The sequence below is a fragment of the Canariomyces notabilis genome (assembly GCF_033297395.1).
Source record: "Canariomyces notabilis strain CBS 508.74 unplaced genomic scaffold N656scaffold_25, whole genome shotgun sequence".
In the NCBI taxonomy this organism is placed as follows: domain Eukaryota; kingdom Fungi; phylum Ascomycota; class Sordariomycetes; order Sordariales; family Chaetomiaceae; genus Canariomyces; species Canariomyces notabilis.
The window spans coordinates 135,239-156,859 of NW_027041847.1; the positions used below are offsets into that span (position 1 = coordinate 135,239).

A 21,621-nucleotide genomic window follows, 5' to 3' on the forward strand; every position below is an offset into this window, starting at 1 on the left:
AAGCGGAATGCGGACGTCGAGTTCAGGACAAACGGGTATGAGAGGGTTGCTTGATCGCTCCCAAAACAACGCTTCAGTGCTCAGTGCAAGCTCCAAGAAGAAGAAGAAGAGATGTCGTAAAGCTGCGAGGGAGAGAATATGCACAAAGTACCCAAAAAGGCTGGCTGTGGCTGGCAAGAATCCCAACCTCGCTTGTGATGCTTGGAGAGAGGAGCTGGAAAATGATCTGGAAGATTATCGCCTAGCAGTACCCAAATCTCTAAGGTAGCCATGTAAACACAATCCAAGGAGAAGGTGCCATCTCTGGCTTGGGCATGAGCGTCCGACCACGGCCGGGGGCATGTCGCTGCCGCAGTTGCCGAAGTTCATTTCAAGGCGATAGTGGAGGTGGCCACTTCCCATCCAACGGGAGTAAGTGCCAGTATGAGCACCTGCATTTTGTGGTGAGACAGCTTGTAACCGACGAACTCTTATCTGTAGAAGCAGTAACCCAGTCGCGCCTAGTCAGGCATTAACAGCTGTTAAAAACCCCGAGCGAGCGTCACATTTTTTGATGGGTGCATGTGGGAGTCCAGATGCTATTGACGAGAGAATCCAGGGGCAAGATCGGACGGGGAAAAAAAGGGGGAAATAGCATAAAGCTCAGGCGGGAGCGACACTGGTTCTACCTGAAATCGAACCGGTGATCTCCCGCCCTACGAAACCGTGCGCAACGATTTCCTAGTTAGCTGGCATTCTCTACTCGGCCATAGAATAAATCCTCTGGCGAAGTCTAACTTGCTTGACAGAGGAGGAAACGATGGCTATATACCTCCCTCGGTCGCTCGCTCGTTGCCCAAAGTCCACGTGCTCCAGCTCCTTCTGCCGCCCAACAACCCAAGTCCAACATTTAGTTTGATGAGATTATGCACTCGACAGCGTACTCCGAGCATGGGTAAAGCGTACACAATCGACAACATACGGCAGAGAACACTATTCACTGCCTCGGTCACTGGCGTAGAGCATCGCGTTACATGGCTGTCTGCTGGCCAGTCATGTAAGCAGTGAATGATTTCTGCATGTTGGTCAGCGTCTGGTCATAATCATCAGAATCCTGTGTTGACAGGGAACGTACCGCGTTCCTGGTCTGGATGAAGACAGTTCCCGGGCCAGTGAACTTGCAGACGAGCCCTTCGCCCGAGGCGAGGCCGGAGATGAGGCCGCCCGAAGAGACCCGCTCCAGAACATACTTGGTGTTCCAGGCCACGAGGTGGCCGTTGTCGACAATGTACTTTTCACCATCGGCCAGCTACATCTTCTGTTAGCGGCACGGTTCATGCACCAAACCCGAGGGGAAACTCACATCCTTCCGAATAATCGCACCAAAGCTGGTCAACCACAGCAACCCGGTCCCTGTGACCTTGTATACCCACAAGCCTTCGCCGCTGAACATAGCCTTGCCGAGGCCCTGGCGCTTATACTCCTTGACCACGTTCTGCGTCGACGCGAGGTAGCCGTCATTGCTGACGGACCAAGACTCCCTACCTGTCAGCCGCAGGCTCGTGATGTCTCCCAGCATCGGGGGTGCCAGGAGAAGTTCGCCGGGTCCGGTGTAAGTCGAGTGGTTCATCTCGCCGCCGGCAACCAGCTTCTTCATGCTGAACTTGTATGAGCCCTTGAGGATAATAGATGGGGACATGGCAATCATAGAGCCTGATTGTTAGGTTGATGTCAGTGCACCCATCCTTCACAGGGCCAAGTCCCGAGACGGCAACATACCTGCTTTAGCATCAACCGGGCACCCAATGGCCAGTTGGATGGTCAAAACTGTGTTACAGTCCCGATGGCTGATTCGATAGCTCCCACCGTTGAAGGTTCCCACGTCGTCCACTATCGTTGAGGCCCCCATAAAATGGCCAGCAGCTGGTGCCCCAGTCGGATCGATAACGGGGGACTGTTGCGGCTGCGGCTGCTGCTGCTTCTCAGGAGGGTAGGAACCGTCGCCTTCTCCCTGGCTGTAGGAAGGAGGTGCTGCAGGGGGCGGAGTCGTAGACGAGGGTTGTGACGCGGCCGAGGGGTTCCGTAAGTGCGAGGGTAGTGCAGCATGTTGCATGGGAGCTGCCTGAGGAGGCGGCGCATATTGCTGCTGTGGTGGGGGTGGGTATTGGTGCTGTTGCGATGGGGGTGGTGCATACTGCTGCTGTTGCGACGGCGGCGGTGCGTACTGTTGCTGTTGGGGCGGAAGGGGGTATGAAGGCGTGGTCGAGGCTGGCGGTGGAGTAGCAGCTGGCGCGGCCTGGGGAGGAGGAGGATAGTTCCTACCCGGCGGACTGCTTGGGGGAGCCGGGTACGAGAAGGAGGTCTGTGTAGGAGGAGCCGACATGGGAGGAGGCGGATAGCTCTGCTGCCCACCGGGTCCAGCACCAGCAGCTCCAGGAGGGGCTGAACAGATCAGTTATACGCTTGTCCGTTGAAGATTCGCAATTATGAAGTGATACTCACGAGGGTAGTAGCCTGACATTTTTGCGTCTTCCACTTCTCCGGCGACAGCGCAAGATGTTCTTCCTCGGAGCTTCTCGGGCTGGTAGCTGTTAGCAACGCATCCGAGGGAACAGAGCAATGCCCCGCACTTACCCCTGAGCTACTGGTCTCCAGGGAATCGGGAACTCGTGAAGAGTCTAAAACGGTAGAAAATGAAAACCGCTGAAGGCTTCTGATGAACGAACCTAGCACAAGCTCGAAGCACACCTTGGAGGGGAACGATGGGACAAAGGGGAGGTGAGCTTGTCTGATGGACCCCTCAGCACCTTTTGAGGTCGGGCAGTGAGGGACAGTACCTAGCCGCTGCCCCTGCTAAATCGAGGAATGGGGTTGCATGTCGGTCCAATCAGGGAGCTCTTTGCCGAACGGATCGAGGACAGCGCTTAGGGGTAACGTGAGGAACCGGGCTGGCGATTGGCTTGCCAAGCACAGGCGGAAGCTGTGTTCCCATAGCACAGCCCATTGGAGGCCAATTCCCGTCGACTGAGGGTCTCAGTAACTTACAGTGCCGTAGGGATACCAGAAGAGTAACGTTATGTATGTACATTGCCAAAAATCAGCCAAATTCAGGCATGATGGCATAGTTGAAGGTTGGGCTCTCATACTCTTTTGAAAATTGATTCTACCCGTAAATTGTCTACCATATTGCGGCCGCTGGAGGGCATACACGTGCAGGGTGATGAATCTTTCAGGGTCCTCGAATGGTTCCAGTTCCTGATGGATTTCAGCTGCGTTGATGGTGGAACTTCCTGCCAAGCCAATTGGAAGCGGGTGTGGATGGATCCATGGATCCGGTCACGGCCCACCAGCGCGCTAGATTTTTTCCGAATCCGCATCATTAAGTGGCCAATAGGAGACCGCTGGATCCTGCCTGCAGGAAGGATCCGATTGCATCACCGGTTCAAGATGGAGCTCCGGAGCTTGGATCCTTTTCCAAAAATTGCGACTCGAAATCGCATCAGCACAACGCGATTCTGGTCCGCATCGGTCCCAGCGCGAAAGTCGTTGCCCAGCGACTACCTGCATTCCTCCTGTCACCAAACGGCAACGATTTGAACCACAGACGCCAGCCTAACCGAGTCTTGGTGTCAATTGCGACCTCACCTCTGGCGCCAGAAAGCGCCGACGCACTGCGCCCTGCGCCCGGAATCCTCGGCGTCCGGAAAGAAACTACCGGAGGCGCGGAATCCAAGGCCTCAACAGGCGGTAGAAAGCCTTGACAGACAGTCGGCTTTCTCGCCTTGTTGAGTCCTCCAATCACTCTAGTTACTCCTACAGTCCACCTGAGGTGCCATGTTTCGATCAACGTTCGGAGCGCTCAATGTGCTCTTGAGGGGAGGCGCAGCCAGGGGGATTCTTGTGCGGGATATCATAGGCAGAGCACCATGGGCGCGTAGCTTGTTGAAGGGCCAGGCCGTCCCCTGGCGGCAGAAGGCGCTGGTGTCGCAACTCAGCGCCTCGAGGTTCACGGCTACTCGAACAGTACCGAGGCGCTGGCCTTTCCGATCCCCATTTTCAGCGCCCAAACGTCCCTTCCACTTTTCCCGCGCTCGTCGGGCAGAAAACGGGAAGGCGGCTGCCGAAGAATCACTATCGTTCAGCGCGCGAATGAAGAAGTTGTCGAGAGAATACGGTTGGACGTCGGTCGGAGTGTACCTGGCGTTGTCTGTCCTGGATTTTCCCTTTTGCTTTCTACTTGTGAGGACGGTGGGCACCGAAAAGATTGGTGAGTGGTCATCACCTGCGACCTGCCAAGTGTGGACAGCCACTAACACACCAGTTTTCAGCTTACCTTGAGCATCTCGTCGTGGATAATGTGAAAAGGCTTATTCCCGAAAGCGTACAAAACTTTTGGCGTGATTACCGAGAGGCTGCCAGGCAAAAGAGCCAAGAGAAAATTGGAGAGACGGGCGAGGTCGTGGTAATCGGCCATGGGGTAGCGGAAGCCGAGGAGAGGAGCAAGCAAGACGGGGCCAGTGAGTATCATCCTGCCACAACCGTGTCCTCAGTAATTGACCATTGTCTTTATTCAGGCTTGGCTACACAACTTGCTCTCGCATACGCCATTCACAAGAGCTTCATCTTCGTCCGCGTCCCCCTGACGGCTGCTGTCACACCGAAAGTGGTCAAGGTGCTCAGGTCGTGGGGATGGCAGATCGGTAAGAGGAAGGCCAAGCGGGTAACCTGAGTGCATTATAGTTTGGAGCTGTTTGAATGGGGGTTGAGCATTTGGCTGGCGGCTTCGGCGTTTAGATATACGGAAGACCATCTCCTCATAGACTGTAGCACCACCTTGTACAGCTGTCCGGTGCTGTGGCTGACTCGGCAACGGGTCTCTCACTACATCGATATGGCAGATGATCACCATTTCCATTCATAGTCAGTGGACGGGCAGCATTGAGGATACCATTCACAGGCGGGGCCTAAGCAGAGCTATAAATCTTAATTATCCCGCGCGTTCTGGAGGATATTCGCAGGCGGACGTATGTGATAGGTCATACCATAGGTTGAGCTGAATGCTCAAAATATTGCTGATAGGTCGTGGACATCGTACATAACGCATGGGAGTCCATAACGTCCATGCTATTGAGATCCGGTACATTAGCAGAGAGTTGGTAACCGGCATGAGGTACAAATACCGTATACGCAGGTAAGGTACTATACGAAGTACTCCGTACTCCGATAATGGATGATAAGGACGGCAAGTGCCCCTGTCCCATCGTAACTCCCGTCCGTGCAAAACAGATCCAATAAACACAGGAAACCCCGCCCCGAGTCCCCGACATATTCGGCAGGCACCTCGCATCTTGATTGATTGGCAACATGGATTAATTCTTCTGATAGCCGTCAATGGAATGAGTTGCATTGAAAGCGGAGGCCCAGATCCTCCCTTCCAGCGTCGTAACCCGGTCTGTTTGCCCGCGGTCCCAGCCATCCTCGAACCCAATGCTAAGTAACCTGACTTTCTCCGAATTTCTGGATTGGTGCTGCCTCCTTTCTGGAACTTCTTCACCATCATGGGCCTAGTCCACCCGGAGAAGCTCGTCATGGCTATGGGCAAAGATGACGGTACCCTCCCTTTGCCCTCGGGCGAGAAGCGCGCGACGAGACGAAGTATGCTTCCTTGGCTCGTCGCCCTTATTGTTGGCGTGGTCTTAGTGCAGACGATACTTGGCTGGTGCTATCCAGGGCAGCCATCTCTGGCTCCCCGTAATTGGATGATACCAGTCGACCAAGGTACTGCCAAGCTAGAGGTCCAAGCAGCAGACAGCCAGTCACCGACCCTGGAGCCAAGGGAGACGACGACGACGTCAACCGCCGCACCGACTCGGACGGTCCTGAAAACGTTCGAGATCGCCCCTCCAGTCTTGATGCCAGTTGGCCCTGCCGACAGTGATGGCTCAACTCGCGATGGCAAGGATTACTCACCAGAGCTGTGTACCGTCTTGTTGATGCGCCATGACTTTGCCTGGAGCTACGGCGCTCCGTACATCGGTAAGCCGCGCTGTATATTGCCAGAGGCTGTCCCTTTGAGCTTTAACAATATCGTGCATCTCTCTAGGCAATTACACGCCACCTAGCTGTGAATTCAACCGAGTGGTCCTCAACTTCAGCGCCGTGAGCCATGGTCGGCAGTATGACCGCCTTGCAATCATGTATTTTGGCGACACAGAGGTTTGTAAGTCGTATGAGACATCTCTAGGGACAATCCGGAATCTAAAGTGTTCTCCTACTCAAGATTCAGTTTCCTGATTGTGAGCCAATTAGGGCGGACCTCAACGGCGCAACCCACGGCTCCTCCTGGGATCAGCTGGATTTATCTAAAGGACATGACCGAGTACATGTACTTCTGGAAATCCCCCCAGAAGATTATATTCGATCTGGGCAACTTGATCAGTAGGTCGCAGTATCTGTGCAACGATCTCCCCGGAGCTCACTGCTCACCACTCGGGCACAGATGAGAAGTATACTGGTATCTTCAACACCACCATGACAGCCATCTTCTACAAGACCGACCTGAAAACCGATCAGGATGCCCCAAGTGATCTGATTATTCCAATCTCTGCGCGCCAGGGAGCAAACAACGGGGTCAGTCAGTTTACCCTGCCTGCCCAGAACGCAACAAACACCATCGATATACCACGCAACGTTCGCCGCGCCGTGTTCTCTATCTCGGCGAACGGGCAGGCGAGCGAGGAGTTCTGGTGGAGTAATGTCTTGCAAAGCGACGTCCTCACCTTCAAGGCAACCGCGGGCCCCTTACCAGGGTACAGCCCGTTCCGCGAGGTGCAGCTACTCATCGATGGCCAACTTGCTGGGGTACAATGGCCCTTCCCGGTCATATTCACCGGCGGAGTCGTCCCTTCGCTACACCGCCCCATCGTCGGTATCAATGCTTTCGACCTCAAAGAGCAAGAAATCGACATTACGCCCTTCCTTCCCTTGCTTTGCGACGGCGCCCAGCATACATTCACCATCCGCATCGCCGGATTAGATGACGACCCCGCCAACAGCTCTTCTGTGGCCTTAACTGAGTCGGTGGGTGACAGCTGGTACGTGACGGGCAAGATCTTCCTCTGGCTCGACGAGGACAACTCCTCCATCACCACGGGCGAGCCGCCTGCAATCGCCTTGTCGCCGCCCACCATCGCCATCACACGCGCATTCACCAGCAACGGCACCGCCAACGAAACCCTGACTTATACCACGTCCGTCCATCGTTCTCTTGAGATCATCTCCAACCGAGTCAAAACCCAGCACTCCTCCGCCCCGGCCTCCTGGTCCCAGTCACTCTCATACAAAAACTACGGCCACCTGACCGCCTTCGGCTACACGCAACTCAACGATCTGGTCATCAGCGGCGACGACCGTGCCTCCTCCCCAACCCACAAGGGACTACCATACCGGGCAACCTACCGCTACCCGCTGTTCGCCAACCAGACGTATTCCATTTCCTCGCAGGGCAACCTCAGCATCTCGGCGCGGGTGGTGCAGGGGAAGGAGGTCAGCGTGTCCGGGCCCAGCGTGTTCCCCTCGGGCTTGGAGGCTTTTGGCTCACGCAAGGGCGCTAAGGGCCGCGTGGCGCGTATGGATACCTCCAAAGCGGGCACCGCCGAGTTCAGGCAGACGGGGGATGGGATGCAGAGTACCGGGTGGGGAGAGGCCGGCCAGGTCCTGTGGTTTGGCGTGGCTGAGCCGGGCAAGCAGGAGGAGCTGTACTTTAGAAACGCGTCGGCTGTTAATGGGTCTGTTGTGTACGACCATCGCCGGATGGGCGGGGTCGTGGTTGGTGAGGGTCAAGGGGAGAAGGGGCACATGGTGGTAGATGGCGATGCTGGTGCCAGGACGTTGTTCGCGCAGGTGGGGCCTGGGTTGGGGTCGGGTCGGAGGGGTGAGACCGATTGAGAGGCTCGTGAGACGGAATTGTGCGTAGGTAGGCAGCTGGGATCTTAGTGTACGTGTAGGTGACAGAGGGCTAGGTACGTGGATAGCTGAGAGCAATCGCTTTGGCAACGCATAACATCAGGATTGCTCTCTGCGAATCCGATGATCAGAGGATCACACCACGATATTTGCGGCCGCGCATGGAGCTAAAAACGCAACATGACGGGTATGTTAACCGCTGCTTTGGAAACAGCGTTTCACAGGCCAAGAAAGCTTCCGCGCGGCAGGTCAACCGTTTCATGCATTGCATGGCCGTTGCCAGGGCCACGAGAAGAGCAAGGACCCACGCAGGACCAGGGAGCTCGGAAGGGTGGCCGATGAAAACGTCAGGGGACGAGGGTCCTTGAAGTGGATCGATTGGTTAGCGGGGCGACCAGGGCGCGGAGGTGCCGTGCTGGAACGGGAATCACACTGGGACGCACATCCAGCTAGGCCCAGGATTGTTTTCCACTCAAACGGCGAGCAAAGTACATGGGTACATTTGAAGAGATTCTGGCCGGGCTTCTGTTGGGCGTGAAGACAGCGGGCGGCCTGGCGTCTGTCTTGACGCTGGGATTCAATCCTGAGGAACAGAGCCAAGGGGTGTCACGACTGTGTTTGAGACTTGGCGCCCTCGAGGTCGTCCGTTGTCGACCTCTGGCTTGTCTGGCGATCCGCAAGGGCCAATCGATCGATGTGCCGGGGTACGGTGGGAAGGCAAAGAAGCTTCCGTCATCGCCCCACTTTTTCTAGTTTCCTAGGCGATCCATGCTTTCCCTATGATGCTTCCTCGCCAACCGCCATCCTCCCATTGCTGCTGTTGCCAGTCTGTCGATCGCTTGGAATTTATTGCCTACATACGACTGCCGCTCCGAAGTCCCCGGCCTGTTGTAAAAAGCTGGTCTTCTCCACCCAAAGTTTCCCATCTTTCTTTGTCTTTCAACAGCCAACTTGTTGATCCCACCAAAAATCAATAGCTTGCATCTGGCCTCGCCTCCCTCGAATCGAGTTATCGAGAGCTACGAGACACTTTTATTGCAGTCGCAAAACCAAGTGCACACCTCCTGTGACGAGAAGACCTGCAGTCCTTTGCCGCATCGCCGTCGACGGTCGTCGAACCAGTCTCGCCCGCCATGGAAAGAATACAGCTCCTCCTCCGGGCGCTGCAGCTCCTCTTCATCATAATCCTTACGGGCCTGATCGGCAACGTCATTGCGAGCAACGAACGCGCCGCCTCATCGGCCACGGCCGCCATCAACTTCTCCATGTTCGTCATCGTGCTCTCATGGCTGGCCGCACTATTTGGGCTCGCAGTGGGCATGGTTGATCGCATCTCCCTGCCAGTGCTGGCGCTACTCGGCGTCGACGCCGCCGTGACCCTCTTCACCTTTATCGATGCCATCGTCCTGGCGGCCAAGCTGACCGTGGTCAACTGCTCCGATACGAAAGATAAGCCTGCGGACTGGATTGCCTACGGCAGCAACGACGACACCAGGCGCTGCCGCGAAGTACAGGCATCCACAGTCTTCATGTGGTTCCTTTTCGCCACCTTCACGGCCGCGCTCGCCCTGACCTTTATGGGCTTCCGTCGCGGCGGCGGGAGCGTCAGGTCTGGACCAACCATGTCTCAGGTTAGGGTATGAGGATTTTCGATCGGGAGATGATGGGAAATTGGATTGGGATGTTACGAACACGATGAGGATGTTATTGGCTCTGCATGTGTATGATGGTTTATGAGCGTCTTATTCCTTATGGCCCGGGCCGTACACATGAAAACGGAACAAGATATTTAATGGGTATATGACTGGATGGAATGGTTTTGCTGGGGCAGGCCTATGGACGAGGAATAAGGGGCGGGCTCCTGTATGTAGTATTAGCATTGCAATGAACGATAATTCATGTCAAAGTAATGAGATCCTCAAAATAATAGGAGCCGTTAAGACACAGCTTCGTGATCGGAAAGTAATCAGAAACAGTCCGTAACTCCCAAACGCCGTGGTGTATAATCCTCTCCAATGCTCTAGCCGGTATTTACAGATGGCTTGAATTGGCCCATCCACCCCTGAGTCATAATGTAGATGCAGCTTGTATGGCGCCGGCCGCCTTGAAGCTGGCAGGGCTCGTCCACCGGATCTCGACATTGTGCATCCACTCCATGTACCTTGCCCAACCTGCAATTGTGCCAATGTCAACAACAGCTCCGCTTTCACGCCAGCATGGAACCGAGGACACCCACTCCAGTAGGCAAACTTGCGGCCAAAATATTTGCCGGCAAAGGGCATGATGATCATGGTGAGCAGGAGCTGCAGCTGTTCCAAGCTCTCCTCCCACTCCCTCTGCGCGTCTGAGTAGTCCTCTTCCGAGTCAAGAACGCTGCTCGAAATGGATGGCAAGGAATCGACCTCATCGTTCTCCGAGGGTGCGGTATCCGGAATGACGAACGACTCGGAGACGCTGGCCGTCAATGACGACGTCGACATGGCGGCTTCGGCTCTGCTCCGGTTCCCGTCACGGTCCGCAATTCGGTCTCAAAGGTCGACGGATGCGCGAGATGGGCGGCATAGAGCTGTCTAGTGTAGGATAGTGCGACTTCGAAGCATGTCGCGGCGGACAGTTTGCGCCGGGATGGAATTGCTCTAGGTGTTGCGAAGGTGGTGCACTAGCACTACGAAGCACAAGCCCGGCCCAGTTCACGTACTGTATCTGCCGGACGCCAGCAGCTGGCAGACGGAGCGTACTGTAACGTTGGCCCGTAAATGTCAGGTGATTGAAGGCCTGAGTCACAGTGAAAGATTACAAACGTCATGCAACAGATTAACAACTTGCAGTCCTCAAATCTGTAAAACGGCATCCTTTTTGGGCGCAAAATCGCGAGAACTATCCATCAAGAACACCGAATATATTCTTCCTTAAAAAGCCAGCGCCCGTTCCCAGGCAGCCGGTACTACAGTCGAACGTACTCGCAGCTGACGAAAACGACGGTGGAGAGCCACCCTTCGAGTACAACTTGCAAGGGTCAGTAACGTTGAGGTCTGCGGCCAAAGATGAGCTCCGAAGTAAGTTTTTGCCTGAGCCCTTCTGGCTTTCCCCCTCACCAAACCACGGCCGGTTTTCCTTGGGAATTTAAATTCAATTGCCCCTCCGCCACACCACACGAGTTCCAATAAAATCAACCGGCTGCTTTCTTTGACGCCATCGACGAGCACAAAATTCCTTCTCCCGTCTTCTTTGACGGCTTTATCTTTACAAATTGTTCGCCGTTAGATTTTGGATATTCCCAATACTAACATACTTAGGATCCCTCAGCCCAGAGACGCGCCTCGCGTAAGTCGGTTGCATTTACAGAGGAGAAATTGGTGGTGGACGCCGATGGTAGCGTAACCATGGTTGCAACACCAAACGACGATACCAAAGAGACAGCCATGTCGCACACACCACGTACGCCGCCTCTCTCCGCCGCGCTCGGGGCTTTTACTGATGCCTCACAAGCACCCGTTGACGGCGCGGCAGACGGCGCCCCCGCCGCCGAGAATCCCGATGAGCTCGACCTTTCTCTCATGAAGAAGAAGAAGAAGAAGGTCAAGAAGGAGGATGGCGAGGGCGAGGGCGGTGACGGCGCCGCCGCTGCCGGTGGTGAGGAGGCGATTGATCTGTCAATGAAGAAGAAGAAAAAGAAGAAGGTGCCCAAGGAGGAGGATGAGTTTGCAAAGAAACTCGAGGCCCTGAAAATCGAGGGCGGCGAGGGCGTTGAGGGTGCTGAAGCTGCCGGCGAGGAGGGCGAGCAGGAGGGTGACATGGACAAGGGCACAGGCATTTGGTCGCACGACGAGACAAAGACGATCAACTACGACCCTCTGCTCTCAAGATTCTTTGCCCTGTTGGCGCAGAAGAACCCGGACCACGCCTCAACGGGCACGCGCTCCTACAAGATCCCGCCGCCGCAGTGTCTCCGCGAAGGCAACAAGAAGACCATTTTCGCCAACCTCCCGGAGATTTGCAAGCGCATGAAGCGAGCCGACGAACACGTCACAGCCTACCTCTTTGCCGAGTTGGGTACCAGCGGCAGCGTGGACGGCAGCAGGCGGTTGGTGATCAAGGGCCGTTTCCAGCAGAAGCAGATCGAGAACGTCCTGCGCACGTACATAATAGGTATGTCACAGTGGATCTGGCGAGATTGGTTCAGGGCGTGTGACTGATTGAAATTCCCCTAGAATACGTGACGTGCAAGACGTGCCGGTCTCCCAACACGGAGCTGTCCAAGGGCGAGAACCGTCTCTAGTACGTGCCGTTTACCTTTCGTGTTGGTTCTTGTACTAACCGCTTCACAGCTTCATTACTTGCAACTCTTGCGGCTCTCGTCGCTCAGTCCAAGCCATCAAGACAGGTTTCTCTGCCCAGGTCGGCAAGAGAAGAAAGATGCAAGGCTGAAGCATCACTTACTACCTCACTTTTCCCCTGGGCCGTTTTTCTTTCCGGGTCCTGTCTGCTCGCTAGAATCGGGTTCAGTGGCACTTGCGGAGTTACTACTGGCAATGGTTTTGGTGGGCAAGTAGGGTTTTGGCACGACCTTGTGACGATGTGACGACGAGAGTCATCTTAGAGCGACTAACGCTACCGGGGCGGCTAGACGGGGCCGCTAACGGCAAGGGAAATAAAGCGGATGGGCTATAGCATGGTTTATGTTCCTCGTTCGCATGTACGGTAGTCGCTCATGGACAGAGAGTGAGACGAAAAGCACTTGCCGGACCTCACCTGGACTGTGCTCTTGGAACAGATTGGCATTTGGAGAAAATAAAAGGACGGATGCAGTTTTACATGATAACCCTGGTGATCAGTTCGATGTTTTTACTGAATACCTACATGCGACCAAGGTGGGTGGGGTCACCCAGCTTGTTCCTCGATGGAGTCGGGCCTCAATTATCCTCATACATTCATCCCTCATTCACTTCATAACCACCACCCTCAACAACCCATCACCTCACCATCAATGTAAACCCCCTCCACAGCCCCTCGCCTTCCTTCAGCATCACCGACTTCAATCGCCCCATTATTCAAAAATGGTAATACGCAAGATCGCCGATTCCCCTTCCCCAACACCACCAACCGAAACCCCGGGCCACGAACCACCACAAGTCCAGTCCACACAAAGAGCGGGGCTCCCCTCTGACAATCCCACCGCCTCGTACTGGCTCCGTGACCCGAGTCCCGTTCTGCTCGGCCACCGCTCGACGCCCGAACTCCCGGCCGCGGCCGACGTTGTGATTGTGGGCAGCGGCATCACGGGTGCGTTTGCCGCGCGGTATCTGAAGGAGTATCACGGCCGTGCCAAGCATGACAGCAGTGTGGTGATGCTCGAGGCTAGGGAGGCTTGTTCTGGTGCTACCGGGCGGGTGAGTCTTGTCTTTCTCATATATATGTGCGGGTGAGTGTGTGCGGGTGGGTGGGTGGGTTGGGGTTCCTGGACTGGAGGAGAGTGGAAGAAAGGGAATGGAGGAAGAAATGGAAAGGGGTAAATAATACCGGCGGAAAGGAAGCTGTCTGGGCTGATGGTACGGTGATAATCAACAGAATGGAGGGCATTGCCAACCGTTGGTATATGGCTCTGCACCGGCCGTGGCGGCGTTTGAGCTGGAGGTGTTCAACTTTCTTGAGCGGTTGGTGCGAGAGGAGGGGGTGGAGTGTGACTGGTATGTCCTTTCTATCTGGATCTGTCTCCTGTGCTTTGCTTTGTTGGCTGGCGTCTTTCCAGGGAGGAGGCTGACCCAAGCAGGGTAAGCCTGACGGGCGTACACGCCTTCCTCTCCGAGGATATGTTTGAGCTGGCGGCGGCCGCGGCCGAGCAGCTGAAGCGCAGCCACCCCGAGCTAGGCGCCCAACTTGAGGTCGTCCGTTCCTCGGACGACGACACCTCCTCTTCTTCAAAGCTCGCCTCCTTGCGTGTCCCCTCCGCCTGCGGCGCCATCATCCAGAAAAAGGCTGCTTCCCTCTGGCCGTATAAACTGGTCGCCTCCGTCCTGGAATCCCTCCTCGCCAGGTTCCCCGCCCCGAGCTTCAACCTCCAAACCAACACCCCGGCCACCTCACTCTCCCGCAGCGAGACCGGCTCCGGCTGGGTCGTGGCCACTCCGCGAGGCAGCATCACCGCGCGCCAGGTCCTGCTCGCCACAAATGGGTACACCTCACACTTGCTGCCGGCCTTTGCCGACCTGATTGTCCCTGTACGCGGGCAGATCGGCGCCCTGATACCGCCCACCTCATCATCAGGTACGCCGCCGGTCAAGCTCACCCACTCGTATGTCTTTGCCGCCGAGCCCGATCCCAATCCCAATCCCGGCCACGGCGCGCAGCACTCATTGACAGCAGCCGCCACCTCCGCCGCGGCCGTGGCACCGCGGGACGATTACCTCGTGCAACGGCCGCTGCTGCCGAGCGGCGGCGGTGAGTTCATTTACGGCGGCGGGCGGCGGTTCGCGCGGAATCTTGGGGTCGGCCAGTGGCGCGACGACGAGATCGAGGAGGACGTGGCGCGGTATTTGCGGGCGAATCTGGCGCCGCCTTTGGATCTGGCTTCTTCTTCTTCTCCTTCGCTTGTAGGAGGAACCAAGGAGGAGGAGGAGGGGGTCGAAGGGAAGCACGAGCTAAAGGCTTCGTTCCAGTGGACCGGCGTCATGGGCTACAGCCGGGATGCCCACGCGTGGGTTGGCCCCGTGCCAGAGACCCTGGGCGGTGGCGGGCCCCGTGGCGGATTGTATGTTTGTGCAGGATATACAGGTCACGGGATGCCTGCGGCGGCTCTCTCGGCGAGGGAGGTGGCTAGGTTGATGGTCGAGTCTGCTACTATGGCTGAGGGATGTGGTGTTGACGAGGAGGAGGAGGAGGAGGAGGGAAAAAAGGGCGGGGTGAGGTTGCCGGAGGAGTTTAAGCTGACCGAGCAGCGCGTGGCTAGGGCGAAGGCGCTCCCTGAGCTGACTCAGGGGTGGGAGGCTACGAACTTTGCTGCGTTGATCTCGGGAGTGGTGCCTTGAAGAGAACGGTATCCCGAGCCCCTCGGTAGCTGGCTGCCTGGGTTAGTCCCATCGTAGACTGTCATTGGGGTTAGTCACTGATCCTTCGTTTGCATAGTGGCGTGCTAAATCTGCTCGGATAGACTTGTCGTGGCCTCCCAACTAGTCGGTGTCCGCGTCTGAAGTGAGCACGTCATATTTAGTTGCGCATCAGGGGTATTCGCGGGTGTGTGTTGAGCGGTACTTTGTAGACAGGAGCTGTCTTTCGAGCATTGTTTTGGAGCCAGATATTCGTTGACGGCGACCTGGGGTAGCCCCGACTCCAACGTGCCAATTTTACCGCGCTGAGGCTGCCCCCATATCGTGCACCTTCCGAGCAACCGGTTCCGCCCGTCTTATCGAGTCGTGAGCCAGGAAAATGGGAGAACCTGGCGTCCCAATTGATCGATACCAGCGCCTGATGGGGGAGCAAAGGGGAAAAGTATACAAAAGGGGAAGGGGATTAGAGCAGCTGGTATTGGCAGCTGCCGAACATGGTCAGTGAGGCTCTTGTGTAAGTGTACAATATGTCTCCTTCCTACACTGTATGCACAGTACTTCGTAGCCGCCCGTATAATCCTCCATTCCTTCGCTTGTTTCACCCCCGGCCCGTAGCGGTCCATCCGTCCCTCGGCACCCCGATTACTAGGTTGGCATGAAAGACGTTTCATGATCGACCCGCGGAGAGGAACGCCACGGCGAAGTGAACTCGTCGAAGGTCATGCATCTTGTCCTTTCTTGTCTCCTCTGCCTCGGACAACGGTGAACCATGAAGACGATCTCTGTGCTGCTCCTAGGCAAGCAACCAGCGCCAGTAGCACGTAACCAAGCACAAACTAGACTACGTTGGAAAGATATTGTAGCTCAGGCGGCATAGCTCGCACCGGAGATTCATACGGGGACGATAGACTGGCTGCCGGCATAAAAGAAGGCTCAGTCTGGTTTCAAGTCTGATCCCAGATGGCATCAGCAAAGCAAACGGTGATGGTTCTTGCGGAGGCACGGCTCTGCCTCAACTGTCGATGCTTTTTGGATGCCCGCCGTCCTCGGGACAGGGTTAGCGAATCCCAAATCCCAATACATAGCACACCACAGGGGTTGCGGGGATTTAGCAAACATCGTGATGAAACAGAGGGAGCGGGCCATTTTTACACATTGTTGTTTTCTTTCCTCTTCTTGTCTAGGGTAAGGCGCCGACTGCCTACCTATTCTATGTGAGATCACCCCTCTCTCCGATTCTCCCAGTCACTGCTCCGCTCGGAGATGCTCATCACTCGAAGTATTTCACCTATAGACTTTCCAGTGGACATCGCTCAGCACTAGCCGAATCCTGCGAGGTTACCCAGGGTTTTGCCTGAGGCACATGCTCCAGACACGGTCCCAGTTAGGAGGTTGTGGCCTGAAGGATTTTCGGTTGCCTGAACATGCATCCGAAGAACCTAAAGTGCGACAGGCAACAGAAATAACGCGGCCCTGTTTTTCTGATATAAGACGACGGCAGAACCGTTCTCGACATCCAAGACCAAAAACCGACACGACCACGGATCCGAATGGAAATGAAAGGGATTGGGAATGAGATGGAAACGGGAGACGGATATAAGAGGGGGAAATGCCATGCTGGATGGAACGAACTAGTGATGGGTACTAGACCTACTGCGGCTTATCCGGCATGGACGGCCGTTGGAGGATCGGGCCGGTGCGGGCAAGCGCTGTAGCGAGGCGGGTATACCGCAGCAGAGTATCGGATCCGATCGGCATCTGTGCAACCACTGCCGCAACCTAACGCGCCCGTTGGCCGTCTCTTGCGAGCCGCAGACGTCCACGGTTTGCCGACGCGCCAATGTTATCGTCCGGATGAATCCGATCCAGACCGGTATAGCTCTGGAACTCATCTTGTTGAGGAGAACGACACATCGGGGTGCGAATCGTTGCCCGAACCTATCAACTCGCTTGTCGAAACGCGCGAATACGAAGACGGCTACGTCCCTGGTTACCGATGAAGAAGAATTTTGTCGCTCACGAGCTGCCACGGAAGGAACTCCCGGTCATCCGGAATTGTCTCCAAAGCGCCATGCCCTTTTGCCTGCCGAAGAGAAGAAGCATACGAGCAATGGTTTGCTCACCTTTCCCCTGCCTGTGACGTGCAACTGACCATTGTTCTTGATGCGTGCTGCTGCTGACCATGACAGGCAGAATCCTCCATTGGGCAGGTGCTTTCCACAAGTCGCCAACTAGACTTGCGGCTAGGGCATGTGATGAAGAGCGCGCGGCGGGCACCACGACAGTGTACCGCCATTTCCGTCATCACCACGTCCAAGCTGGGTAAGATGCTTCGCAGATGACCAGGACATGATGGAAGGCTGCCTGGATGATGCCCGAAAGAACAGTCGTTTCGTGCTACCACGACGCTGCAGTAGACATCGACATCTTCTAAGCAGGCCATGCACACGTCAGGCGTGCATAGCTCGTGTCCAGATGTCCATCTCGCTACTGCAGAGTCTAGGGAGGCATAGGTTTGAGACGGGAACCTATGCATGAGCTTGAGGAGTCACCCCTAACGCTCAGGATTCACTTTCAAGTGATAGCTACAAGGCTGGTACCTCCAAGCTCCTGATCGAGAAGCTACCCCCTGAACTTGCAGGCTGGCTTTCCTAAAGCGGTTCATGGCTTGTTGGAGCACCGAGCGAGCAGCGATAGGAGGTGGCGACGGGTGAAGTGGCGATGCGGGAAGCGCCCTCTCCGTGCTCACTCATTATCCGTGGGATGGTTCATTTTGAGCCTAACTGCAAGCGTTCCTGCTTCGCCTGAATCAGATAACTGGCCGAGGATGCCACCTCCTGGCTTAGGCTTCGGTGACGAAACATATTTCAAGCGGTCGCGGGTCTGGGCCACTTCAAATTTCATCTGATCTAGGCAGCTAAGGAAGCTGCCGAGGAGCAAGGGGCCGCGGCCTCCCTTTGGCTATTTACCGAGGAGGATCAGAGATTGTCGGCTCGGATTGCAAGGGCAGGTTCCAAGGCCTCATGGGAGAGGCCGAGATTCCAGGCCGCCATCTCGGGCAGGCCATTCTTGGGACTCGGTATGGTAGGGCCGACAAGGAGAGGCCAGAATACGCGGTCGATCGTTGTGAGGTGGCCGCATCTCGCGACCCGGGATACGAAGCCGGGGCCCCCGATCCTATCGGCCGGTCCCTCCCGGACCCGCTTCCGAGGTTCTTCTAGTTCCGCAAGCATTGTGCGCTAGAACCTGTGCAAATCCCCCCTTTTCCTGCGCGCGGTCAAGATTAGGGGTGATGGTGAGTTACTGACGGCAACCTTCTCGACATGCTGCTCCTCGGACGACGACGAATTGGCAACCCCCTTTACCTCCGCAGCTGCCTGCGGCTTGTCGACACGAACGCGACTTGACCGCTGTCCATCGGTACCCCTGGGATGGCGAGTGACATTGTGTGCAACACCCTCTCCATTCCATCCTGGTGCAGTGCGTGCCTTGGGCATTGAGCTAGGACGCAGCACCGTCCGCATGATCGATGAAACTGGCAGGTCCTCGACGCCTCAAACAGCATGGGTCTGGCTGGCTCAGGATCGATGGCGGACAGTAGGGCGCGCTGGGCCACTTTTGGAAGCCATGAAGTCGAGAACTGGTATGTTTGTCTCCATCCCCTCCTCCATTCCCTCCCTGAGGTTGGTAGCGGCTCGTCTGGCGGGTGGCGGGACAGGGGAGCGACTGCTTGGGCACTTCCTTCCCTGCGCCCTCGCCTCTTCACACCCTAGAAAGCCCTGGGGAGGGTGCTGACGAGGCTTGTCGTTGGAAGTCACACGTATCCGCGCCTGACGTGTGGGGGTTTGGAGAACACGCGTCGTTTGCGGCACTGGGCTATCGAATGGAGCACTGCAGTCTCCGTGTCATCATGAAAACCACGATGCGTATGAAAACGGCATCGATGAGTATCGACGCCGCCGAATACGTGCCCCATACAACACCAGGACGTTACGCGTCTCATTGTGGCGGCCATCCACGCTATTCTCGAGAGCGCAAGGTGGCTCCGGGATCGTGGTTGATATATATTGTATATCGGCGCTGTTTCGAAAGCTGCCGGTGAGCCCGAATGGCAAGCTGACAGGGCGTGTTCCGGCCTTTTCGACTACAGACGATCTAGTCGGGGCAGACTTCAAAGGATACCTCGCATCCGGCTTGTCTGGCTGAAGTTTGGTGCTTCGCAAGCGTTAGCAGTCATCTGGCGTAGGGTCACATTTGGGGGCCCTAAGCGCGGCTGTTCTTCTTCTCAATCTACTCCCTTTTTTCCCCCGGTTTCTCTTATCGCGCGTTTTAGTTCCATGAATCGCACTCGAATTGAACAATTGAGAATTTCCTCAATGCACACCTGCCGCTCTTTTCTCAGCCTAAACCGGGAAGCAACCCACAGGTGCTCCTCTCTCGGTGTGGCTTCCAAAAGGGGAGTTTAGGAAGGAAGGTTCGAGCCGTCTTTCCCGGCACGCTTGGGCTTGACCCGCCAGCAAGCCCTTTGCTCCAGTCCGTTCCAGGTGTTGCTTCGTGTTTACTTGGAGCATGGTCTCGACAGAGAAGCGGGCGAAAGGATCGAATCCTAAATCGAGCCAACAATTGCAAAGCCACATTGCCAATGATGGGTCGCTGTTCGATTGATCGATTGGCGAGGTTGGGAATCGTTGCTGCCTTAGACTCAGCCTTCCACCAATGCTCGCCAGTTTGTGTTCTCTTTTTTTGTTGTGCTTTTCAGAGTTGGCCCGTGATCCCTGCGCTTGCCCCAGGCTGCCAGCTGGATCAGCCCATGAGAGAGCCAGCACGCTGGAATCGGTAAGGCTGCGGCACACGACAATTCAGCTTGATGTTTGAAACAAGAGGCCAAGCTCAAGCTCGCCTGCCGTTACACACGGCCCGAGGAACACGTTGTCCGGGGAATGCACAACTTAACCCTCAACGCCGGTCAAGGTACCTAGGCAATAGGTAATGGTACTTGTACGCATAGCATGTTGTGTAAGTGACATGTCAGTGCATCCAAAATTGATGCATCCTGGATTGACCTATGGCGTAGTGTACTTCCTACCGCCATATACATCGTGTCGTTGGTGGCATTGGGTATATCGTACTGTACCTGGCCGCTGCGCTGGTTTTCATTGTTTCGGCCGTCGCCCAGCCGTTACGGATCGAATTGAAATGCTACCGCATTGGGCCCATAGGCTCCATACATACCCGCCTTAATTAGCCCAAATTTTTGTTGTTGCCTGCACATGAGCTAGCTTCCCTGCGGCTTTGTACCGCGCCGTTGCACTGGGTTAGGTTCAGTCTGTTCTTCAAGGATTGGGAGATACATAGCCCGAGTCCCGAGGTCTCAGCGACTTAATTCGGCAGGAATTGTCGAATTGCCCTGCCGATGGCAAGCGCTTCTTATTCCCGGCCGATCATGGGCGGTGCCAGGGAGGTCCGGAAGCCACCGAGGCCCCAGGGTAATGTTACTGTTCACCTATACGCTGGAGTTCGAGATTGATCCGGAGACCGGGGCCGACCTATGGATGATCTCAGAGCCAGAATATTAGCAACACCGAGGCCGGGAACATACGGCTCTGTATGTACGATACAATACCCGAACTGACTCTCCCGAAGGATCAATCGGTTAACTTGAATATGCGAATAGGGAGTTAGGTGACATCGTCGTCGGCCGCTGCGGGGAATTGGCGCAACCATTGGCATCACAGCAGCCGGCTGCCTTCTCCCCCACGAGATGTCCGCACAATCCTTCGATCCGGCTCTTGCAGGCACCAGGCCGCGTTAGTAGTAGCCTCTGTTTGGTGTTAGATAACTATCCGTAGTTAGGTCGGTGCAGGTGGGTGCAAGTGGACATCAGCGAAAACGAAGTAGGGGGTGCGCGAGCCCTCTGATTGGCTGTTATAAGCGCTGCCCGATGCAACCCCCTGCCGTTCATCAGCATGGGGTAACCATGTCATAGGTACCTGCATTTCAGGGGCGTACATACAGTCCAACCCTTGTTTGTTCGTTAGCGTGGTACATCGGGTGGATCTAAACAAGGGGCCAGAGTCACCCCAAATCAATCAATCCATTGATTTGAAGCCCTGTTAATTCTAACTGTGGTTCGAGTGATCTTCTGCAACGTTGTGAGTATTTGAGGAATAGTCGGCTGGAGAGTTTGAGGAAAGAGGAAAAGTCGAAGCTGGGAGTGGAAGTACATTGTGGAAAGGTGAAGATTATGTAAGCCCAAAAATGGGTCCCCGAGCAAGATGCGTGTAATTTGAATCGATTCCAGTAAAACGACGGCCTCAATCCTGTAAAACGACTGTGTCAACTCCTGCAAGACACGAGTGTCTTTTTACATCAAATTCAACTCTATTTCGATCTAAGTCACTTAGCTTAAAATCCCCTTCCCCAGGCCTTAGTATACAAGCTCAATTCAGTTTCTTTGCTGTGTATGCGGGTCTAGTATGTTATCTTGAAGTTGGTGTCGATTTACAAGTTCAAAAGTGGGTGTAAAGTGAATGGCTTGGCGTGAGCAGAATGTATGGAAAGTGGTCCGTGCAACAGTCGTTTTACAGGATTGAGCCCGTTGTTTACTGGGTTCGATTTGAATGGCCAAATGTCC

At 55.5% G+C, this 21,621-nt stretch overlaps 8 protein-coding genes across 8 annotated transcripts; 6 read left to right on the forward strand and 2 right to left on the reverse strand.

Annotated features, from left to right (window-relative positions):
• Nucleotides 1-640: 640 nt before the first annotated feature.
• On the reverse strand, nucleotides 641-2,782 carry N656DRAFT_337245 (DUF124-domain-containing protein). The gene is made up of 6 exons (XM_064809290.1): nucleotides 2,614-2,782; nucleotides 2,482-2,560; nucleotides 1,759-2,421; nucleotides 1,343-1,692; nucleotides 1,115-1,288; nucleotides 641-1,054 (listed from the first exon to the last, which is right to left on the reverse strand). Exons 2-6 carry the CDS (start codon nucleotides 2,498-2,500, stop codon nucleotides 1,010-1,012), a joined length of 1,251 nt encoding a protein of 416 aa, XP_064666982.1. The 5' UTR covers nucleotides 2,501-2,560; nucleotides 2,614-2,782; the 3' UTR covers nucleotides 641-1,009.
• Nucleotides 2,783-3,405: 623 nt separating this feature from the next.
• On the forward strand, nucleotides 3,406-5,067 carry N656DRAFT_737901 (uncharacterized protein). The gene is made up of 3 exons (XM_064812754.1): nucleotides 3,406-4,246; nucleotides 4,308-4,496; nucleotides 4,554-5,067. Exons 1-3 carry the CDS (start codon nucleotides 3,814-3,816, stop codon nucleotides 4,706-4,708), a joined length of 777 nt encoding a protein of 258 aa, XP_064666983.1. The 5' UTR covers nucleotides 3,406-3,813; the 3' UTR covers nucleotides 4,709-5,067.
• Nucleotides 5,068-5,738: 671 nt separating this feature from the next.
• Nucleotides 5,739-7,926, forward strand: N656DRAFT_716109 (uncharacterized protein; the record flags this gene model as incomplete). The annotated part of the gene is made up of 4 exons (XM_064812103.1): nucleotides 5,739-6,015; nucleotides 6,083-6,199; nucleotides 6,289-6,417; nucleotides 6,479-7,926. The coding sequence occupies 4 exons, from the start codon at nucleotides 5,739-5,741 to the stop codon at nucleotides 7,924-7,926; spliced, it is 1,971 nt and encodes a 656-aa protein (XP_064666984.1).
• A 549-nt stretch (nucleotides 7,927-8,475) lies between these two features.
• Nucleotides 8,476-8,990, forward strand: N656DRAFT_337321 (uncharacterized protein). The gene has a single exon (XM_064809291.1). The coding sequence runs from the start codon at nucleotides 8,639-8,641 to the stop codon at nucleotides 8,900-8,902; it is 264 nt and encodes an 87-aa protein (XP_064666985.1). The 5' UTR covers nucleotides 8,476-8,638; the 3' UTR covers nucleotides 8,903-8,990.
• An 87-nt stretch (nucleotides 8,991-9,077) lies between these two features.
• On the forward strand, nucleotides 9,078-9,587 carry N656DRAFT_800929 (uncharacterized protein; the record flags this gene model as incomplete). The annotated part of the gene is made up of 1 exon (XM_064818057.1): nucleotides 9,078-9,587. One exon carries the CDS (start codon nucleotides 9,078-9,080, stop codon nucleotides 9,585-9,587), a length of 510 nt encoding a protein of 169 aa, XP_064666986.1.
• Nucleotides 9,588-9,593: 6 nt separating this feature from the next.
• N656DRAFT_782979 (uncharacterized protein) lies at nucleotides 9,594-10,745 on the reverse strand. Its single transcript, XM_064815860.1, has 2 exons — nucleotides 10,181-10,745; nucleotides 9,594-10,115 (listed from the first exon to the last, which is right to left on the reverse strand). The coding sequence occupies exons 1-2, from the start codon at nucleotides 10,422-10,424 to the stop codon at nucleotides 10,012-10,014; spliced, it is 348 nt and encodes a 115-aa protein (XP_064666987.1). The 5' UTR covers nucleotides 10,425-10,745; the 3' UTR covers nucleotides 9,594-10,011.
• A 243-nt stretch (nucleotides 10,746-10,988) lies between these two features.
• N656DRAFT_800931 (uncharacterized protein) lies at nucleotides 10,989-12,372 on the forward strand (the record flags this gene model as incomplete). The annotated part of the gene is made up of 4 exons (XM_064818058.1): nucleotides 10,989-11,000; nucleotides 11,241-12,093; nucleotides 12,156-12,222; nucleotides 12,273-12,372. The coding sequence occupies 4 exons, from the start codon at nucleotides 10,989-10,991 to the stop codon at nucleotides 12,370-12,372; spliced, it is 1,032 nt and encodes a 343-aa protein (XP_064666988.1).
• A 629-nt stretch (nucleotides 12,373-13,001) lies between these two features.
• N656DRAFT_800932 (DAO-domain-containing protein) lies at nucleotides 13,002-14,969 on the forward strand (the record flags this gene model as incomplete). Its single annotated transcript, XM_064818059.1, has 3 exons — nucleotides 13,002-13,334; nucleotides 13,513-13,631; nucleotides 13,715-14,969. 3 exons carry the CDS (start codon nucleotides 13,002-13,004, stop codon nucleotides 14,967-14,969), a joined length of 1,707 nt encoding a protein of 568 aa, XP_064666989.1.
• Nucleotides 14,970-21,621: the final 6,652 nt, after the last annotated feature.